General features: G+C 44.0%; 1 protein-coding gene across 1 annotated transcript in view; it reads left to right on the top strand.

Annotated features, from left to right (window-relative positions):
- Positions 1-3,990: 3,990 nt before the first annotated feature.
- The window catches only part of ank3 (ankyrin 3, node of Ranvier (ankyrin G)), a 244,965-nt gene continuing 228,006 nt past the window's right edge, over positions 3,991-20,949 (top strand). The window contains exon 1 of the mRNA XM_031905297.1: positions 3,991-4,547. Coding sequence (XP_031761157.1) covers positions 4,485-4,547 — 63 coding nt within the window. The 5' untranslated portion in view covers positions 3,991-4,484. The remainder of the gene's footprint in view (positions 4,548-20,949) is intronic.

The raw sequence follows: 20,949 nt of genomic DNA, 5'->3' as shown, positions 1-20,949 counted from the left end.
CTGTGCTTCTATAGTTGACGTGCAATGCTGAGTTGAAGCTCATACAGAGACTAGTGTGTTGTTGATGTATTGCCTGCCTTAAAGTTGGCTGTACTTGCAAAACTGCTGCAATGTTGGGCTGGGGTATGCGGGGCCCACAGGGGCTGCCACCTCAGGGCCCACCCCAGTCGCAGGGTTCCAGTCGCAGGGTTCCAGCCGCAGGGTTCCAGTCGTAGGGTTCCATTCGCAGGGTTCCAGTCGTAGGGTTCCAGTTGTAGGGTTCCAGTCGTAGGGTTCCAGACGTAGGGTTCCAGTTGTAGGGTTCCAGTCGTAGGGTTCCAGTCGTAGGGTTGCCACCTTCCCGGTGTTCACCTGGACAGCCCAGGTTTTGTGTGGGTCAAAACAGCCTGCCCGGTTTTGTATTAGATTGATGTGGCAATCGACTAATCACTGATTGACATGTCATAACCCTGCTGTCACCATCCCCACCCTAACGCCACTGGCACTGCCCTTGTGACTTCACTGTCTGCCCCCCCTGCCCAGACTTGTGAAGCCAGAAGGTGGGAACCTTATACGCGAGCTTCTCTACATGACCAGTGCCAATTGGAATCCTGCCCTATGCCTGTCCCATACCATTTGCTTACTCTTTAAGGCCACGATCAGGGGTGGAAGGGGAAGCACCCACAGACAGTTTTTTTCCCAGTGTCCCGCCGGCCCAGTCTGACCCTGAACTGCGGTACAGTTGGATCACCATGTAAAGCTTCTTGATGGTCCTTGGTGGCAGAGACACATTTCCTTTGCTCTGAGAGCCTACGTAGATCTACAGTCACTATGATTGACAAATGTCCATCTTTCCTATGAATAAAGTCTTCCGTTAGAGCCACACACTCTGCAGTGTGTTTATCTCTATCCATAATCCGTCGCACATATGATACAGGTAATAATTGGGAGCTATGTCTCAATGATAGCATTCCAGCTTTAAATGGTGGCCGCTGATTGATAGCTGTAAACGTGTTCATCATCGCACACCAATTACATGTTGCAAACAAAGGCAGCGAGTGCCGTGCTATGAGCAGAGTAAATAACATCGGCCGTGACTCATCCCCATGTATTGCAGCCTTGCCACATTCACTCACCGAATTAATGGCATAAATGGCTGTCAACGACAATCTGTATTCTACCCCCCCCCCAACTGTTTGGCTACACAGTACATGGGGGACCTGGGGACATTATGTGTGATCTGCTGCTTAAATGGGCCTCAAATTAAGGTAACACTGAACAAATGATATTAGTACATAAATAAACAGCTTATTTAAAGAGAGAGTGTAGCTAAAGCTGGGTACAGAGAGCGCCTATTATGAGAGGATATCAATTAGGACTTTGAGAGAAGAAGATTTCGTCATCAGCTTAGGAAGGGATTATTTACTGTAGTGATAAGGAAGATTTAAATCTATGTAATTACAGCGTTCATATATATGATCCTTTATAAAGACATATTCTTCAGTGCTGCTTAGTAGTTAAAGGGCCACTATGACCTGAGAATTTTTTCAGCCCAATTAGGATTAATGCACAGGAATAATCTATAATGGTGTAGATTGGTTCCATCTCCCATTACAGGTGATGAGAAAACCTAGGGACTTGGAAAGTTCCATTTATAGACATGACAACACCCCACCGCCGTGAAAGCCACACCCCCAGGCCACACCCCCTACTGTCTTGTTGTAATGGGATAATGATTTCTTTCACCGAATCTTGGCAAATAAAGAAAATGGCAAATAAATATACATTCATGTCCATGATCGCTATTACTGACCCCAGGACTGGTGTGGGTGCCGGGGAGTGGGCTCCACTGGTGAGGAGGGGTTGGCTTGTTGTGGTGGGGGTCCGTGAGTTTAGAGTGTTACCACTTGTTGTTATGGCCAGCCTGACATAAACCTCCTAACAGCTTTTATTGTAGTGTGCATAGTAGAAACCCTTTTATATTTACTGTGATTGATATGTGAAACCTGCGTTGGTAATAAAGGGATGAATGCAGAATGGACAGCAAGCATGGATATGGCTAAAAATAAAAAGCTAGCATGGGCCAAAGATGGTAACTGTAAAGCAAACAATAAACAAAAATATTCTCAAGGTATTCAGATATAAGCACAACTCTCACATAAAGCATCATGGGAGCTAACATAGAGATTCAACTCACATGGATTGTCAGTAACTTATTACACAAGCGGATAAACTTAATAGTGTGACCAATAATGGCCATATGACAGATAGGAACTAGATAATTACATACATTGTGTCAGTGGGTTCAGAATTCATTACAGTGGAGAAAAAAACATCTTAAACATATAATAGTGTGGCGTTCTGGGAGATATTTAGCCTTGCCCAAGGTGACAAGGTTCTGAACCTGGATCCCCCCGACCTGTAGTGTTGGGCACTGCCACTTCTAGAGTTAACTCATCTTTCTAGCCAGAACTCTCTTGTGGATATTGGGTCTAGGAATCCATATCAGGATGTAGCATTTATTGGTCACTTGTCTAGGAGCAAACATCTGGTTGGATGCCATGGGTTGTACATTTTAAACTATAAACCAGCAGTCAGCATTGACTAGTCTTTTGAAGTAAGAATAATGCAAACCAGCATCTGATGGATTGGGATGGGTTACTAGACCAGGCAATGTTGTTTAAAGGTATAGTGGAAAAACCATACTTATTTAAGGCCAGAAAGGGGTCTTCCAACATTTATTACCTATGCAGGTTATTGCCTGTCTGTAAAATGGCCATCTTGCTGCACCAGGGTGCACTATGGTGGGTTATATTAGTGACCAGTTTGGTCTAGACAGGTAGCCCTGCCAATGTGCAAACCTGTGATCGGGGCCCGTGATCTCTCTACGAATGCTCCCTACCTCCTACCTGTACCTTTACTGCAGCCCAGTAAAGCATGACATAGTTACATAGTAGCTGAGGTTAAAGAAGACACATCCATCAAGTTCAGCCTCTTGCTCTCATGATTTCTAGCTATCTACTTTCTGCCTGATCCAGAAAATGGCAAAAATCCTTCTTGGCTTCATGATGCAACTGGACCATCCTCTGGATCATCATGGAACCAATCTTCCATCTAATGTAATTGTGCCTGGAAAAGTCTTGGGTTTGTTAGAAGGAAGGTTGGGCTGGGTGCAATTAGGGGAATGGCCTGAGTGGATTGATGATATTATTAGTCTAGTTTCTGGGTGAACCTGCAGGACCTGTGACTATTCCCATGGGTCAGGTTTGAGTCCCAAACGGGCGCTACTGTTATGGATTTATTCCAGCAGCTGGACCTGCCACTTTTATCCCCTGTGTCTGCCCTTTTGTAAAGCTACCTGTGGCTTCGGTTTCCAGAGAAAAGTCGAGGGATGGGGGCTCAGGTTGGTGGGTGCAATTAAATTCAAGTGCAGGTCGGAGACTTTGGGGCAGATTTATCAAAATGTCAGATTAGTGCTCCCCACAGAAACGCTCACCTACATTCTATTCATTTCTCAAATTCTATTTCTTAAATCGGGAACTCTAATTTTCAGTATTTATGTATTAAGCTCTGTACCCACTATTGATAAATCTGCCCCAAGGTGCCCCTGGTAGCGCCGTTGGTCACGGTAAATGTTACCGCACCTTACTGCTAAAATAATGCAACAAGTAGCAATCAAATCAATTAGGCTTCCATTTAATTACAATGGCGTTTTCAAGGTTGGAACTGAAATCCTGACGCGTGTCTCCATTGTATATCACCCACTTGTGTGTGTTCCAGATGTAGAGCAGTACTGAGTATATTATGCACTTCATTTCCCAGCATTCCCCCCCTCCCCTTGCAGCTTTTGACATCCCTTTTATAAACAATATTAACGTTAAGATAAAAGTCTCTCCCTTCGGTAATGTGTTCTGTCTCCTACTGACAGAATGAGCCTGGGAGTGGCTTGGGAGACAGGGAAAGGCGATCCGAGGAGCAGGTCCCCTCGCTGTCAGCCACTGATGCATTCAGCACATGTGCCGCTGTTAGGACTTGCTCTCTCACACAGCAATTTACACCCAGTCCCACCAGCCGGGAGCAAATCGCAAGCTCAGTGGTCAGCAGTCTGAAAGGCAATCCCTGAATCAGGCTGACTACTTCCCAGTCTAAGGGTTGGACGCACTGTGGATGAAGGACCTTTAAAGTCTGCTTCCAGTGCAACTCAGAGGATACAATTTAGTGCAAAGTGCATTGGCTTTGAAGAAATAATAGTCTGTTTATCAGGGGGGCAACTCCCAGCTTCTTGCTTTTGTTTTTAAGCTTCTTTGTAAGGAAAGGAGAGCAGTAGCCATGAGTACAGGCGATCTCAGACTGTGCCTCTGGGACCAAGGCTGTGTTTAACCATCTGGGAGGTGTCAGGGGACTGGACTTTAGGGGGGTTCTGTGCTTTTGATTACACACGGCTTGCCTTTGGATGTTGGAATATATAGGATCGGTCGTCCCTTGTCAACCATCACCCCGGCGAAATGAGTGAGGAGACCAAGGAAAAAGCAGCCAAACCTGCCCATAGGAAAAGGAAAGGCAAAAAGGTAACGTCTCTCTGTACTGGTTTTATTGTCTGCCTGGGTGGTGGGTAGGGAGCGATTAAAGCCCAAGGCGTCAGTCTTTTCTGTTGCTGGGAACAGAAGAAGTTGCTGTGAAACAGGCAAAGAGAGAGAGAGACGCTGGTTCTTGTTGTTATTATGGGCTGGGTGTGTGCCGTGGATAAAGCCATTGCTCACAGCCATTGACACTTACATAAAATGAGTATTATGATGGGGAGTCGTTTCTCATTCTTATTGATGTACTGATTACATTTACAGATCACTCTGCTAACAAGCTGCGCCGGAGACTCGTTACCCTAAATACTCTGTTTGCTGTGTGCCTGCCAGCTGTAGGCAAATCCTATGCTTTAAACTTACCCCCCAGTATGGGGTTTTTACTGACCTGTTTAGTGAAATGGAACTGGGAACCAGTTGAAGGCGTCCCAGACAGTAGGGGATACTGGGAGACCTAAATGTATGTAATGGATTGAAAGCTTGGCGATACTCGGGGTGGAATAACTAGTATGAATGGTTTAAATAATCAGCCCTTGGGGGGAATAAGGAGGGAGGGGTGGGAAGTGGGAATTGGAAGTATAAAAGAAATACAGGTGTGCTGTGATAGAGAGATAGATAGATAGATAGATAGATAGATAGATAGATAGATAGATAGATAGATAGAGAGATAGATTGATAGATGATAGATAGATAGGGATAGGAGAAAGACAGAGATATAGAAAGAGACAGTCATATAAGAGACAGACAGAGCAGACAAGGCAGAGATATAATTGATTGGTTGCTACATCAGAGATACAGGGATACAGGTGCTTTGCTAATGGTTATCGGGTACAAGCAAGTTGTGGAAGCAATAAAAGTGAAAATACCACACCCTTTATGTCAATCTTTCCAACACAAAGGAGTAGTGCCAGGTTTTGGGCACCACAGAGGCAGGTATGCCACACCGGCAGGCAGCACACACACACAGAGCAGCTGCTGACATACAATAACATGCAATTCCCAGGGCTGGCAGCTTGGGCTGACGGCGAGATTCCATATTAGAAGTGGAAGTGAGAAAATGAAGGGAAGTGCGAATGATACATTCACGGCTCGGCTTTGGAGCCCGGTGTGTTTGGTACAGTGAGAAGCTTGGGAATGGGTTGGGGGGGGGGAATGGAAATGGGAAACAGGTATTTGTCTTCTGATCTTTTGAAAGGGCCATTAATTGGACCAGTGACTTGCTATGGGCTCAGCAATCAGTGTATCTGTATTATTTACATACCATTAAAAAGAAGAAAAAAAGAGATGAAAGAATTTCCGGAGCGCTGACATATTTGTTTATTTGCCCTGGTAGCCCCGCCCCCAGACGCATCCCTTAATGACATTCGCATTAGAATTTCTAATCATGGAGCCTTTATACTGCCCATTGCTGAGGGGCAACATGTAGAACCAGCCAATTAATAACGTCATTCAAGTATTCATTTACTCGCACAAACACAGGGCTGTCTGTAGAGAAGATGGGCCCCAGAGCCTTGTACTTATTGAGGGCCCCATAAAAGAATAACTGGGGGAGGGGTGGCAGATTTAAGCACATACCTGTAGGAAGCGCAAGGGCTGCCATCAGTAATCATGGGGCCCATAGTGCTAGGCTAGCAGGGCCCTCACCTCCTAGGAGGCCCAATTAGAAACCTATTGGTCAGCTCTGACAATAGGATCCCAATTTAAACAAAATGCTGTGTACAGAAATGGCTTTTTCCCTGATTGGCCAGGCCATGACCTATTATGCCAAAACCCCACCCATGAGCTACCAAAAAAAAACCCCCACCCCCTACAAGCTACACCCCCTTTGCAAGCAGCTAATCACATTTTTGCATCTCTTGGTGCCCCCTCTTCCAGGGCTCCCTGACAAGAGTACCCCCCACCCCAATGGCATGTTATAGTGCATGCAAAGAATAGACAGACTCAAGTTAGTGCAATTCAAATAACACTTTTTTCACGTGCAGTACCACTTATCACCTCTTGCCACTGACAAATACTTGCATAGAGAGCAGCAGAACAGCGCCACCAGTTGTGTGACATACATTGGCATTGGAGCTGCAGGAAGAACAATAGGACATATAATTTTGTAAGAAAAAAACTCAGTTTCCCCTTCAAAAATAGTTTTCTGCTGTATATATATATATATATATATATATATATATATATATATATATATATATATATATAAATAAAATAAAGGCATTAAACTATATATCATGCTTAATGATCACATGACTTACTCTTACTTAAGCAGGTGTATTTTGGATTTTATAGGCTGAAGATAATTGTAAACTTTGATCTTGGGGATCTATTTTACAGTAAGGAGTAAATGATTCCATGTTTAATTGATGGTCAGTGTGCTATGGGCCACGGGGGGATCCTGACTAAATATTGGACCATAAAGGGGGGAATGAACCCAAAGTAGGAAGACCTTGGCCTTATGGTAATAATGTGTTACTCTGAAGGGCATGCCACGAGTAATGGCTAGTGCTCGTCAGTAATAAAGAGAAAATCTGTATGTAGAATTATTGGCTAATTTTATTTGGCATTGATTATTACAACATAAACCTCCATTTTTTAGTTGAAACGTTGTTAGTCTGACTCAAAAATTCATGACTTTGCCTATTAAAATGAGCAGATTTGGGCTGCCAGTCTGGGTGGGACCTTACCCTCGTTCTGTACTCGGGGCTACATAGCGTGTCACTATGGTACGTAGATGATGAACTCCACGGCGTTCCCCTTGCATTCCTTGAGAGGATTAGTAATGGTTAAAAATAGCTAACCTGCTGGTAATAAGATCCCGTCATAATTACCCTCCTCTCATTTACAGAACACTTTCATCTCTAATTTGCCCCCTCTTTATACCTGGGAATTAAATATTGGGCAATATGTTTCCATTTTTAGTTCAGTTTGGCAGGGGGATCAGTAGGAAATGGGGGAATCCTATACCAGAAGCTAAAAACACTATCTGCTAGGACTTGTTGTGCAACACCAGCTGACTGATACAAAGACATAAAGCCATGGCTGTTCTTATTTATGTAACAGCCTTACAACATACAGTATCTATCGTGCCGCAGTATTTCTTTGGTAATTGGACCGTGCTGGGAGGTTTAGTTGAGACACCATCTTGTCAAGGAAAGGAAGAATCACTTGGGGATGCCAAGTTGGCACCCCTTATTCTTTTAAAAAAAGGACTGTGGGTGCCTAACACTTACCCCCCTTCCCATTAATTATACCTGTCCTTCTGACCCACATCCAAGCCGCTCTGATGATGTCACAAATATGTGATGACATCAGCAGAAGGAAGAGGGTTGTTACAAGTGCCCTGCTCTAAATCTGACCCGCCAATTGTCTAACCCTGAGTGGACTTGCCCGTACCCACAGAATTTGGGCCAGCTGTTCCATTGCTACTATGCACCACCACCTGTGTTATGGCCCCTTGCCCTGGCTCCATCTTGCCTTTATAAGTAATACCGCATTTGCAGAACCTCCTACAGGGTATGTTCTCTGTAGGACCCAGGGCACCCCTGCTTGCACCCTTATTATTATCTTGGGGTTTTACATGAATATCATCCTATTGCTGAGCCCCTTGTACCAGTGGAACCTGTGGGATCCAGTCCTGTGCCTGAGAGAGCCCAGTTCAGACACAACTGTGTTCCGTTCCACGCAGGAGAATGACAGGGTATATAGTATGATATTCACACGGTGTTGTTATTTATGGGCTCATATATCAGCGCCGGGCAGATCCAGCTCTGACACAACAAATGATGTTCACCTCGCTGCTCTGCAAACTCTAATAGGGGCGTCAGTCATTCCTGCGTTTTTATGGGACACAGGCAATTAAGCCCCATTTATTTCCTATGGATCATGACAGGGAATTATACATAAAGGCAACAATGTCTGGGCTTCATCCTGTCTGGCACAGAGTAATAGGTAAAGCCACTTCGCACCCACCTGTCTATTGGGCTATCAATAAATGGGAGAGAAATGGGGTGATTACCGTCTGTTGTGTCACTATAAGGAAAATATACCATGTGTTTAAATGAAATTTTGCCTAAAAGTGGTATTATTCTGTATATGTTCATTTCTGTGTATGACTGTGTGGTGCCATAGTGTTTCACCTATAGTAAAGCATGAGAGTGCTGCCTATCACACAGAATATTCCCTTCATTTAGTCACATCAGTGGGAGTTGCCATATTGCTTGGTTTAGCCGAGTCACTCTTCATAGAAACTGGGAGATCATCATGCAGTTAGAAAAAGAACATAAAGTACTTAGACTAGAATAACATCCACTGATACTGATGCTAGGGTTGCCTCCTTTTGTGTATATTAATAACGGCCTTTGGGCCAGAGAGTAGGCAGTGATGTCACATGGGGGGGTAATGACATCATAGAGCAGGGAAATGGGGCAGACTGGGCAGGAAATGGGCAGGTATAGGCGGGTCTATCCTTCTAAGGGGGAATCCAGGGAGGGATTTATAGGACATTTCATTGCCAGTATATTTGTAATTCCAGCCCTGGCTGGTGATTTACTGGCCTTGTGGCAACCCTAACTGATACTGACTGCTGAAGTCAGTGGAAAATGACCTGGTGACATTTGAGATTTTCCAGAATTATTTAAAAAAAAAAAAAAAATTTAGAAAATTCTATTTTTGATAAATCGGCCTTCCCAATTTGTCAGTAGCCAACACTGTTTCTTTATTGACCGTAACCATATGGTTGAGGCATCAGAGGATTTGAATGTATGCCAGTGCAGGGTACTTGTACTGGTATGGGATCCCTTATCCGGAAACCCCTTATCCAGAAAGCTCCGAATTACGGAAAGCCTGTCTCCCATAGACTCCATTTTAATCAAATAATTCAGAATTTTAAAACCGATTTCCCTTTTTTCTGTAGAACCTTATAATTGATGCCAACTAAGATATGAATAATCCTTATTGGAGGCAAAACAATCCTATTGGGTTTCATTAATGTTTTATTGATTATTTAGTAGACTTAAGGTAGGAGATGCAAAATACGGAAAGACCCCTTATCCGGAATACCCTTGGTCCTGAGCATTCTGGATAACGGGTTCTATACCCGAACACTTATGCATTTGTTTAGTGGCTAGCAACTAGTTGCTCTACAGTGGTCCAAGTCTGAATCAGGGCCTGGAAGCCATACGGCAACTGCAGCAAAGACACCTACCTACAGAGCCTAAAAGGGAAAGTCCACCCAAAAAATTAGAAATATGTATTTCTCTTGTTGCTAACTTAATTTTCAGCCAAAAGGAACAGCAGGTGGCGCTGTTGTTTCAAGTTTGCTACAGTAACAGTGTTAAAACTGCTGATAAATTGTAAATTGCAAAAGTGCTCAGAAGAGCAATTGTACGTGAATTTGTTTTGGGTGTTTTATTTAATGTATGTTGGAAAGTTGCTTAGAATGACATTTTCTTTTTTTATTAAATGCAAAGTAAAGCTATATAGCCAGTGTCGGACTGAGGTGCCACCAGAAAACCCTTAGCCCTTAGGCCCACTCTAACCTTCTCTGTTCACTCACTTTCTTTAATCTCTTATTTACTTCTTTTTACATCTATCTCTTATTTACTTCTTTTTACATCTATTCTTTCCTCCATTTCTTCTGTTTCTTCTCATATAGAATATGAGTAATGGCCATGGTATAGGCATACAAGGCAAATGGTTGAGTGAGCAGGAGGGCCCACTGACACCTGGGCCCACCTGGAGTTTTCCTTGTATCCTGATTGGCTGGTCCGACACTGACTATAGCTATGGGCATTAAAGAAGGATTCATATGTGGCCTTGGCCAAGGAGTTTGCAATCTAATTTGGAAGAAATATGAAGTCAGTATACTGAACCCCAAATCTGTATATTACTGGGGATACACTATAACGTAAGTGCCCACTATTCCAGTCTTGGCACAGGCATCTGGGAGTTGTGTGTGTCATTTTGGAATCCCCTGCTAATGAGTAATATTTCCTTGGCTTCCCGTACTGGGGATGTTACAGCCTTTCTCTACTACTGAGTAAAATGCCAAGGAAGCTGCATTTCTTACCCTCGTTATGAATGTTCTGCGGCTGCTTATGTGAATCACTCGTGTCCTTCATTTGCCCTCCGTCAGAATTGCACTTACACGCGAGCAATTGCCCTTGACCTGGAACCCAAGGCTTAATTGGACTTGTTAATTAGGCACCGGGGACTAGCGCGGGCTACTGATTTCATCTGACTTTTTGTTTATTTCCTATTTCTTATATATAAATGTATAGAAGCTGTAAGCCATCTGCCATATTTACATTATGGTTACACACATATATTAGAAAGAGTTGAAATATACAGTGAATGCCATATATACAGTATATACAGTATACAGTGAGTTTTTGACAAGTTGACTCCTGTAACGTAGTTTATTTAGTTATGATACAATAAGGTGTTTTTAAAAGCAGAAAAATGAGTGCTGACAAATTTGTATGTTTATATATGTGTATATATATATATATATATATATAGATTATTGTTTTTTTATGATGAGACGGTCACCCATCAGATAGGCAGTCCCTACTTCTCGAATTCAGCCACTATCCATATGCTTGGGGGTTGGTTGGGTTAAGGCTGACCTACGCACAACAGCAGTGGATTGTGAGCTCTTCCCTCCATCCTCCCTGCTTCCACCTACAGTAGCGTCTTTTTATAGGCCCCACCCCCTCCATGATATCACAGATGGGTGGGTTGGGCGCAGGAAGGGAGAACCACCTGGGACTAGGCTTTGCAATGGGACCCCCACAGGACCTCCAAATAAGCTATTTTACCTATCTATTGTATCTTACCTATCTATTGTATCTGTACCTACCTATTGTATCTGTACCTACCTATTGTATCTTACCTATCTATTGTATCTGTACCTATCTATTGTATCTGTACCTACCTATTGTATCTGTACCTACCTATTGTATCTGTACCTATCTAATGTATCTGTACCTACCTATTGTATCTGTACCTACCTATTGTATCTGTACCTTCCTATTGTATCTGTACCTATCTATTGTTGTATCTGTACCTACCTATTGTATCTGTACCTACCTATTGTATCTGTACCTATCTATTGTATCTGTACCTACCTATTGTATCTGTACCTACCTATTGTATCTGTACCTGCCTATTGTATCTGTACCTATCTATTGTTGTATCTGTACCTACCTATTGTATCTGTACCTATCTATTGTATCTGTACCTACCTATTGTATCTGTACCTGCCTATTGTATCTGTACCTACCTATTGTATCTGTACCTACCTATTGTATCTGTACCTGCCTATTGTATCTGTACCTACCTATTGTATCTGTACCTGCCTATTGTATCTGTACCTACCTATTGTATCTGGCACACAGCCCCCCTATAAGAGAAACTCCCTTATGTATTAGAATTTTTTAGATTTGCTAAATTTTAGCAAGAATGTAATGAATGGTGCCTATGTACCAGCACCGAACAAAAATTTTCTCAAAAATAAAAAACATTTCAATATTAAGATATTCGCCATGATTTTTTTTCTAGGAATAGGGCTTAATTATCATCAAGTACAGTTAATTTATGTACAGAAAGAAAAAGCTAATCAGCCAAAAATGAGGAGCTGTTTTTTCTAAATCAGCACTGCTATTTTTCAGAGCTTTGCGGATAACTGTATAATAGATCCCATAACTTTAATTCCAGGATTGGACTTACTCATCAGGCAGAATATAAATGGAGCTAGGGTTGCTACCCGCCTGATTTTGAACTGGACTTCCCTGGTTTTCAAAGGGCTGCCCAGTGCAAAACTTTCTGTCAGGCTTGAAATACTGAGAAAAATGGATGAAATCCAGCCAATTGCTTCTGGGGGACGAAATAGTCCCCCCCCCCAGCATCAAAACCCCAACCGACATCATCATGATCACCCCTAATGTCACTATACCCACCCCCAGCATTACTGCCCCTCCCCCAACGCCATCAGCCCCTCCTTCTCAACCCTACTAATGGGACAAAGGCGCCCATTTGGCTCCCTTGTACCCGTTTATGGCAGCTGGACATTCTGGACACAAGCCTGTATCTAATCTTATACATCCATTTAGGCGAAAGGCTAAGTTCAAACACCTACAAATACACTTTATCAGCCTAAAATGACTTTGTGATTAGTTACCATTCCCCTTCCATTCCGGCATTAGGACGTAGAATTGTCTCCCCCCCCCCCCGGCTGCTAATTGGTGCTGGAAGCAGAGGATTAATCAAAGAGTTGGATTTGGCTCTTTTCTAATACGAGCGAGAGATTTAAATTTAGCAGCGGGTTTAATCCCCACCTTCTACGGTCTGAATGAGGCACGAGATACGCCGTGTAACGTGTTTAGTCTTGTCATCCTCCTCATCCTCTCCTCCGGATTCCACCAACAAAGGGAAAATCTGCTCTTAAAATATTAGAATGATATCAGGGCTAAGTACGTTTAAACCCATCTAAGCAAACTGTTGCTCTCTGTATGTTTGTGCAACCGTGCTTTGCCGCATTACCGTTCGACTGGGGATGCTGGGAGTTGTAGTTTGGTTTATAGATGGGGATAATTAGCCTGCTGAAACTTATTAGGCTGATGCCCCACGGAGTGAGTTAGTTGCCCACAATAGATCTCTGCTACTGAGGGCGACTAACCGCTCCAAAATGCCTTTCCCCCAGCAACAATAGGAGTGGCCGGTGGAAAAGCCTACACGTCGCTTCAGTTTCCGAAGTTGCAAAGCTGCCTGTGGGAAGAAACTTTGTGCGACTTTGGAAAGCCAACGCTATGCGTCGTCCTTTCCATCGACGACTACTGTTGTTGTTGGTGGAAAGCAGTTAGTCATCTGCAGTAGCTACCTTGGGCGACTAACTTGCACCATGGGGCATCAGCCTTTTGGTCTGGATAATTCATTATAATGTACACCAGGGCTCCCCAAACCTTTCTTACTCTTGAGCCACAGGCAAATGTAAAAAGACTTGGAGAGCAACACAAGCACCATAAAAGTTCATGGAGGTGCCAAATAAGGGCTGTGATTGGCTATTAGGCAGCCTCTATGCACCCTATCAGCTTACAGGGGCTTTATTTGGTAGGAAATCTTGTTTTTATTCAACCAAAACTTGCCCCCAAGTCAGGAATTCAAAAATAACTCCCTGGTTTGGGGGCACTGAGAGCAACATCCAAGGGGTTGGTTGGGGATCACTGATGTACACAGTGCATTTCTTCCCTGCTTATCATCATTGGTGCTGATGACTGGGAGCAATGTGTTGCTTTCTCAGTAGATGAATTCTCCCAAGGCATTATGAAACAGCACCATCTAGAGGTAAGGAAGAGGCAGTGCTTTTCTGTTGCAGAAGGGTGCCAGATTCTTGGTAAACAATATGGCAGTTCCCAGTGTTGTGTATATATATTTATTAAGAGGCAGGAGAGGAAGGAGGTCCCTGGCCCATAGAACTTACAATCTAAGTGTGTTACTCAAGTTCAACCTGAATGTTATAAGGCAGATGTAACAGGAAGGGTAATTGCTTCATTTAGTACTTTCCTCTAGAGGGTTAAGACCAGTAGGAAAAAATTATATTTAGTGTCTGATCCTCAGGTTCCAGTATCCAGTTATGGACTATCCTGAGTAAAGCTGGCAACCAAAAAAGTAGCGTGTTGTACAGATATTTGCACAGTTTAGCCGGCTAAACTTAAAGGGTCCAAACAAGATTAATTCATACATCAGTCAGCCCTGTACAGGCAATGCCCCCCTAAAAGATTTGCAATAAATACCCGTGCACTTCCTATTCATGTTAATGGGAACCAATCACAGTGGGTTTGGGGTGTGTGCCATTATCCTCGAGGGGAAATTAGCCTTTCCTTTAACCTTTTATTGGGGTTACGTACTAAGTTTGCCCAGAAGCAGTAACCCATAGCAACCAATCAGCAGGTAGCATTTACTGGTCACCTGTTTAAAAGCAAACACCTTATTGGTTGCTATTGGTTACTGCTCCCGGGCAAACTTAGTGCCTTTTATTACATATGGGGGAATGTGTCTTAAGCAACTTTGCAATTGGTCACACTATGTTGTCTGAGGAGGGGACTGGATTTTATTGATATTATAAATACATGCCGTGCCATGGAACCCATGTCCTGTAAGATGTTGATTAACGTTAACCAGAATATAACATATATGAAGAGACTCTTGTCGCTTTTTGAGAGGTTAATTTTACCTTTATAGATCTCACTTGCGTTTGGGATAAGATCTCAGGTCTTGTGTTGTTTCGTGCAAGAGAGATGCGTTTCCGTGGAAGAATTGAATAGCATTATTATCCCCTTGGCATTGTTTAATCCCCGGCTTTGATCTCAGGGCAGCACTTCAGTAAGGAGGTTATTATATCTAGGTGTGTTCCATCTTCTATGCTTCTGTAGTACCGGCCTTTGGCTATCTGCCGGCCTGCCCCACAGTGACACTCACTAAATTCTTGGCTATAGGAGTGTATTACATAAGTAAATTCCCCGTAGAAAAATAAATGAAAAGGTAAATAAACACGTTGCTAGGCATTCTCTTATTATATTATTAAACAGATTACAGGGTTCATTGCCCCTGCTGCAAGCGCATAAATTCGAACTTTTACTCTCTTAGGGCCTATTTAGGGCTCTTGTACATGGGCGTTTCATCCTATGTTCTCTCCTACTGGCTGGACTGGGATACAAAATAGGAACTGGCATTTCAAAGGGTTGGACTGGGCCGGCGGGACACCTGGAAAAACCCGGTGGGCCCCTGCCCTTGTGGGCCCCGCAAACCCAGGCCTGATCCCTGCCAGGAACTGTGCGTACTCCCCTACCCAATCAGTGTGGCTGCATAAAGGCCCTGGCTGCTTGGAGGCTGGGGTTGGTGCAGGGTCGGACTTGGCCGCCGGGACACCGGGAAAAAACCCGGTGGGCCCCAGCGGCCCAGACCGACCCTTGCCGGCGCTCCCCTGGCCAACTGTTTCTCCCCGACGCATTAAACTTCTATGCTCTCAGAGGAGGACGTCGGGTGGGGGACCCTGCGGGAGGTTAGGAAGGCTCAGCAGGGGCCCCTGTGGGGGGGGGGTTAAGGGGTGCGGGGACGCGGTCAGCGGGGGCAACTACAGGGCCCAACGGGCGGCATCTCCGGTGGGCCCTGCACCCCCCAGTCCGACCCTGGGTTGGTGGCAGTGGCATTGGGCTCAGCGTAGAGGTGAGGAGGTTGCGACTGAGGAAGGGGGGCCCCTGAGGTGGCAGCCCCTGTGGGCTACGGACACCCCCCATCAGCCTGTGATTGGCGCTTGCATGCGTCTGAATGTGAGGGTACTGGAAATTACCATACACCAGTTACTATTTTGCTGGTGCATCTGGCGCAAGGTGCAGTGCAAAGTGTTATTATTAACCTTTATTTATAAAGCGCCAACATATTCCGCAGCGCTGTACAATAAGTGGGTTCCATACATTGGACATACAGAGTAACATATAAAGCAATCAATAACCGATACAAGAGGTGAAGAGGGCCCTGCCCAAAAGAGCTTACAATCTAGAGAGTGCTTTCCTGAGTCCCTGAGGGTGTAAATGTAAACACCCATGGGTCCCATGTCACTATTAACAGTCAGGTACTAATATTTACACCAGACATCAGTGGGCATAGTGGAGGGCTCAGTGCATTATAGCCAAAAAACATGGTGCCCAACATTATTTTTCCATCTATAAGGTTTATTAGCAATGTCTCTGTGTTGTGCTTAGTACAGTTAGAAAACGGTTGCTGTAATGTTTAATGGAAAAGTCTTACTGGTTCCGAGGGACAGAATGGAGACCTATAATGTTAACAAAGCAAATACAGTCCCAATTCATCCTCTCACCGGGGCCCAAACTTTCAAAAGAATCCGGCGCCTGTCTGCGTTGAAGCTCCAGGTTGATAATAAGGCTGGCCCCCGGCCTGTGTGCTGGGTTTAATTCAGTCCAATCCAGTTCTCCTGTGAGATTGTAAGGATTCGGCTGAATCACAGAAGCAGATCCCAAATGCAGCCCTTCCTGCTCCTGACAAACAACATCATTCCTATAGACCTGCACTAACCCCCAGGCAGTGGAACCGCAGGAGAAGGCATTGCCCATGACTGTGCAGAGTCTTTGGGCATTATACCAGCTTCGGGGCCTTTTCATCTTGAAAGACAGCTTTAGTGTGTTGCTGATATAAGCTATCAAAGCATTGTTGCTGTTGGTCATTTTTACCTTGGTGCTTTTAGTTTTTAAATCTCGAGATTTCTATTCTGAACACGGAGTTTCCATTTGGGCTGCAAAATGAAAAAAAAATGGCCACATTTTCTACTGTACAGGGCTGGGTACATAAGTAGCGCTTTATAAATAAAGATATACATACATACATACATTTATACCCCAGGCCTGTACTTGTGCTCCCCCTACAGTATAAAATGAATAACTGCAGCCTGGCAGCTTTAGACAATACAAGAAGTCTGTGTTGAATGGATAAGATTGTGTCTGGTTGTACATAGGTTTTACACATAATCAGGAGTTTAACCCATGATACACTGGAGCAGAACAATCTGAGCAGCTGCTTGGGGTCCCACAGTCAGTTCAGGTTTCATTCTAGTGCTTTAAACTTGGTTCTTTTACTGGATACAACCAAATTCACTTGGCTCTCAAAAACAAATATATTGTATCCGGTGTATGTGTCCGGCCAGCTGTCTCACTAAGGTCTGCTTTATACACATTGTATGTTTAGGTTATTGGTTCTGAGTTGGTGAAGGGTTAAAGTCTTAAAATTTTTATTTCAGTACCTTGATTATGGGGTATATGTGTGTGTGTATGAGTTGGTCTTTCCAGAAATGGTAGCAGATATCATAGGCTTCTAACATAGGGTCACCCTACTGGCTAGCAGTTGTGGGTATGAGGCCCAGACTGGCAATCTGTGGGTTCAGGCAAATGCCAGAGGGGCTGCTGTAAGATGCCATAGACACTCACTATTTATTGGGCTGGGGGGGGGGCTGTTTGGGCCTCTGTGTACTTGGAATGCCAGGGCCTATTTTGAATCCTATCAGTGTCGGACTGGCCCACAGGGATACGAGAAAAACTCCCGGTGGGCACAGGTGTTGGTGGGCCCTCCTGCTCCTGGCCATTTGCCCTGCTTCATGGTCATTCCCTATTTGTAAATGGGAACAAAGAGGAAAAATAGATCAAAGAATTGTGCTGCACCATTAAAACACAAAGTCCATTAGCAAACACCCCCCCCCCCCCCCAATAGCTGTGCCATTAGGCTAAAGACCTTTTTAATTAATTAACGATGAAAACGTTTCTATCCTGATTTAGAGAACTGCCATTCTGGTCTCTCTGCAATTAGACTAATTATTTAACTCTTGGCACGTAAGAGCATCGTCACAGGGTCCAAGGCCCTTACAATAAAGAGCTGAAATGCTAAAAACTGCTAAATATGTAATAAACCAGATGTCCCAGAATTCTTAGTAGATCTCAGCAATTGGAAGGCTAGGACCAGTGTTGGACTGGGACCCCAGGGGCCCAACAGAAAACCTTGGACCATAGACCCACTCTCCACTATTTTTCCTCCTTTCCCCACCCAACCTCTTTATTCTCCTAGTCTCGTTTATTTACATGCTAGCATCTATCCTTCCATCTATTTCTCCTCTTTTTTTACCATTTAGAAACAAAGAATGACCATGAAGCAGGCCAAATGCTCAGGAGCAGGAGGGCCCACTGACACCTGGGCCCACCGGGAGTTTTCCTGGTATCCTGGTGGGCCAGTCCGACACTGGCTGAGACATTGCCAGTTCTGATGTAAGGTTCAAAGAGGACATTTTTAGAAAACTTTTTATTTTAAATTAGTAGACCAAATGATAAACTGGTCTTAGCTGCTGAGAAATGTATAAGCTGATATATATCAAATTGCCAGTGAGGTATATCCAGTGTTAAAGTCAGAGTTGGTTCTGCTGTTCTCCCAGCATCAGACTGGGGCAGCAGTGGCTGACGGGGGCTGCAACTTGAAGGACCACCCTCACAATCTCAAGGGCCCCATCCCGACCTACCCTCTCCCACTCCCCACAAGCACACGTCACAACCAGAATCTTTGATAGGCAGTGGGAGTGGGCCGGGGCCCACCGGGTTTTCTCCCCATGTCCCACTTGCCCTGTGTTCTCCCACTTACTTTTCCATAGTGTGAATTTCAGCATTGAGAATAATGGAACCTGTTTTTGGGCACAGCAAAGAGGAAGCAACAGTAGAGCAACACACTTATCTCTGCTAATGTACTATGTTAGGTCAGGGATGTCCAAACTACAGTCTCACTGCTTTCCAGCTGATGGGGCAAACAGAGGAGGGCAGGAGAGCAGAAGGGGCTAAAAAAGTAGGAAAAGAGGAGAGAAGGAAATAAAAGAGGCAGTTAGAAGGTGCTAAGGGAAAGAGAGACAGAGGTATATGCAATGGGGACAGCAGAACAGAAGGGGCAGGGGTAGAAAAACGGTGAGAGCAGAAAGTAAGGGGCAGAAAGAGAATGCTTAGAAAAGGAGAGGCAGGAAGAGGTGATTGGGGGCAGGAGAAGGGAAGGGGGTATTAAAGGGGGAGAAGGTAAGAGCAGACAGAAAGGAAGAGAAAAGGGAAAACATTGCGAAAGAGGGATAAAAAAGAGTAAATGAAAGAGGAGGATAATGGAAAATGTTTATTGGGGCCAATTCTTGCCGGGGGGCTCTGCATTGCCCCAATTATTGTCATTGCTGTGTAGCTTGCTCCTTTTCTTGGCTCTGTAATATGGTAGAAAGACGATCACACAGCTCCCAGCAACCTTCAACTTACAAAGAAGCATCAAGGCATTTTGGGAGTTATAGTTTCACAGACATCAGAGGTTAAGAATCAGCTTAAATAATCTGTGCTCTCATCTCTGGATGCTGAACTGCCATCATGGTATCGTTTTTGGGGCTTTAAAGGGAAGATATACCCTGTTAGAAGGATTCCTTTACTAAAAATGTTCAGCAAAATCCATTGATTATTCGATCCTGTCTGTTTGTCTGTCTGCGATGATATATTACTGGTGGCTGTCGTGGCTAGAGATCATAGCCTGCACTGTTCCTTTAAATGCCATGTTGGGCATGTTATGGCATTAGCTATGCCCGTGATACACTGGTATCCCCGACATCATCAGAAATCAACTTCAAGCTCCCAGAATCCTCAGCGTGCCCTGCCTCAACCTATAATCCATCTCACAAGGCCCAGTGTTCTTGAACGTGAGTTCTCCTGACCTCGGCCAGGCAGGCTTATGTACGAGAATAGCCTCCGACATTAATCCAGTGTGTATGGGGCCCATCAGATGGCTGCCCGGCGTGCAGTGACCCACAGTGCCCAATCGCTCAGGTTCAGTCACACTCACTCACTGATGCATTGCAGTAATGTGTTGCACTGCTGGTTCTGACTCTTAAAACAATGTAGCAGAAGCCAGTTGATTAAAAAGTTCACATTTAAATTAACTTTTATTCCAACATTAATGGCAGTTGGCCTTCATTCGTTCTGGCTTTTGAATTATATTGGTTTTTTTTTTTGTTTAGTAGCTCTCCAGTATGGAATTGCAGCAGCTATATGGTTGCTAGGGTTCAGTTTTACCTTAGCAACCGGGCAGCAGTTTGAATGAGAGACTGAAAGATGGGGGAGGTTCTGTAAAGAAAGTTGAATAATAAAAAGTAACAATAACATTAATTTTTTGGCTGCCGGGGTCAGTGACCCCATTTGAAAAATGGAAAGAGGCAGAAGAGTAAGACAAATAATTCAAAATCAATAAATAATAAAGAAAAGAAGACCAATGGAAAAGTTGCTAAGAATAGGGCGTTCTATTTTACAGCTGAACAGACCAGATTGCTACATTGTTTCAAGAGTCAGAACTATAGAAGAGAAAGGAATAAACAGATACTTTCAACTGCAATTTACAAATAACAATAATAATAATTTATAAACCATTTAAAATGAACAATAAATGTATACTGGAAAGTTGCTTAGAATGTCATTTATTTTCATTATGCAAAAAAAAAGTGTAGTTTCCCTTTAAAAAGGATTGGAGTGTAAGCTCCTGTGGAGCAGGGAGTGTAGTTAATAATTAAACGTTTACTGTATGGGACTGTGATGTACAAATAAAGTGCAGCAGGTAAGGAGGATTTTCATGCAGAGGACTTGGGGACATCGTTAAGATTAATGGGAAGGAGGCTTTAATTAATGCACAGGGAACGTTTTCCCATCACAAGGTCAGCGGAGAAGGAGGTGGCATTTTTTTGCTGGTCCCTAAAGCCAGTTGGGTACATTCAAGATGGAAGGATACAGCGCCACACACAGAGGGTATGCCTGGCCCCCCCCGGGCATAGGGAATG

Source organism: Xenopus tropicalis, chromosome 7, assembly GCF_000004195.4.
Source record: "Xenopus tropicalis strain Nigerian chromosome 7, UCB_Xtro_10.0, whole genome shotgun sequence".
Lineage (NCBI taxonomy): Eukaryota > Metazoa > Chordata > Amphibia > Anura > Pipidae > Xenopus > Xenopus tropicalis.
This window is presented reverse-complemented; position numbering and strand designations above follow the sequence as displayed.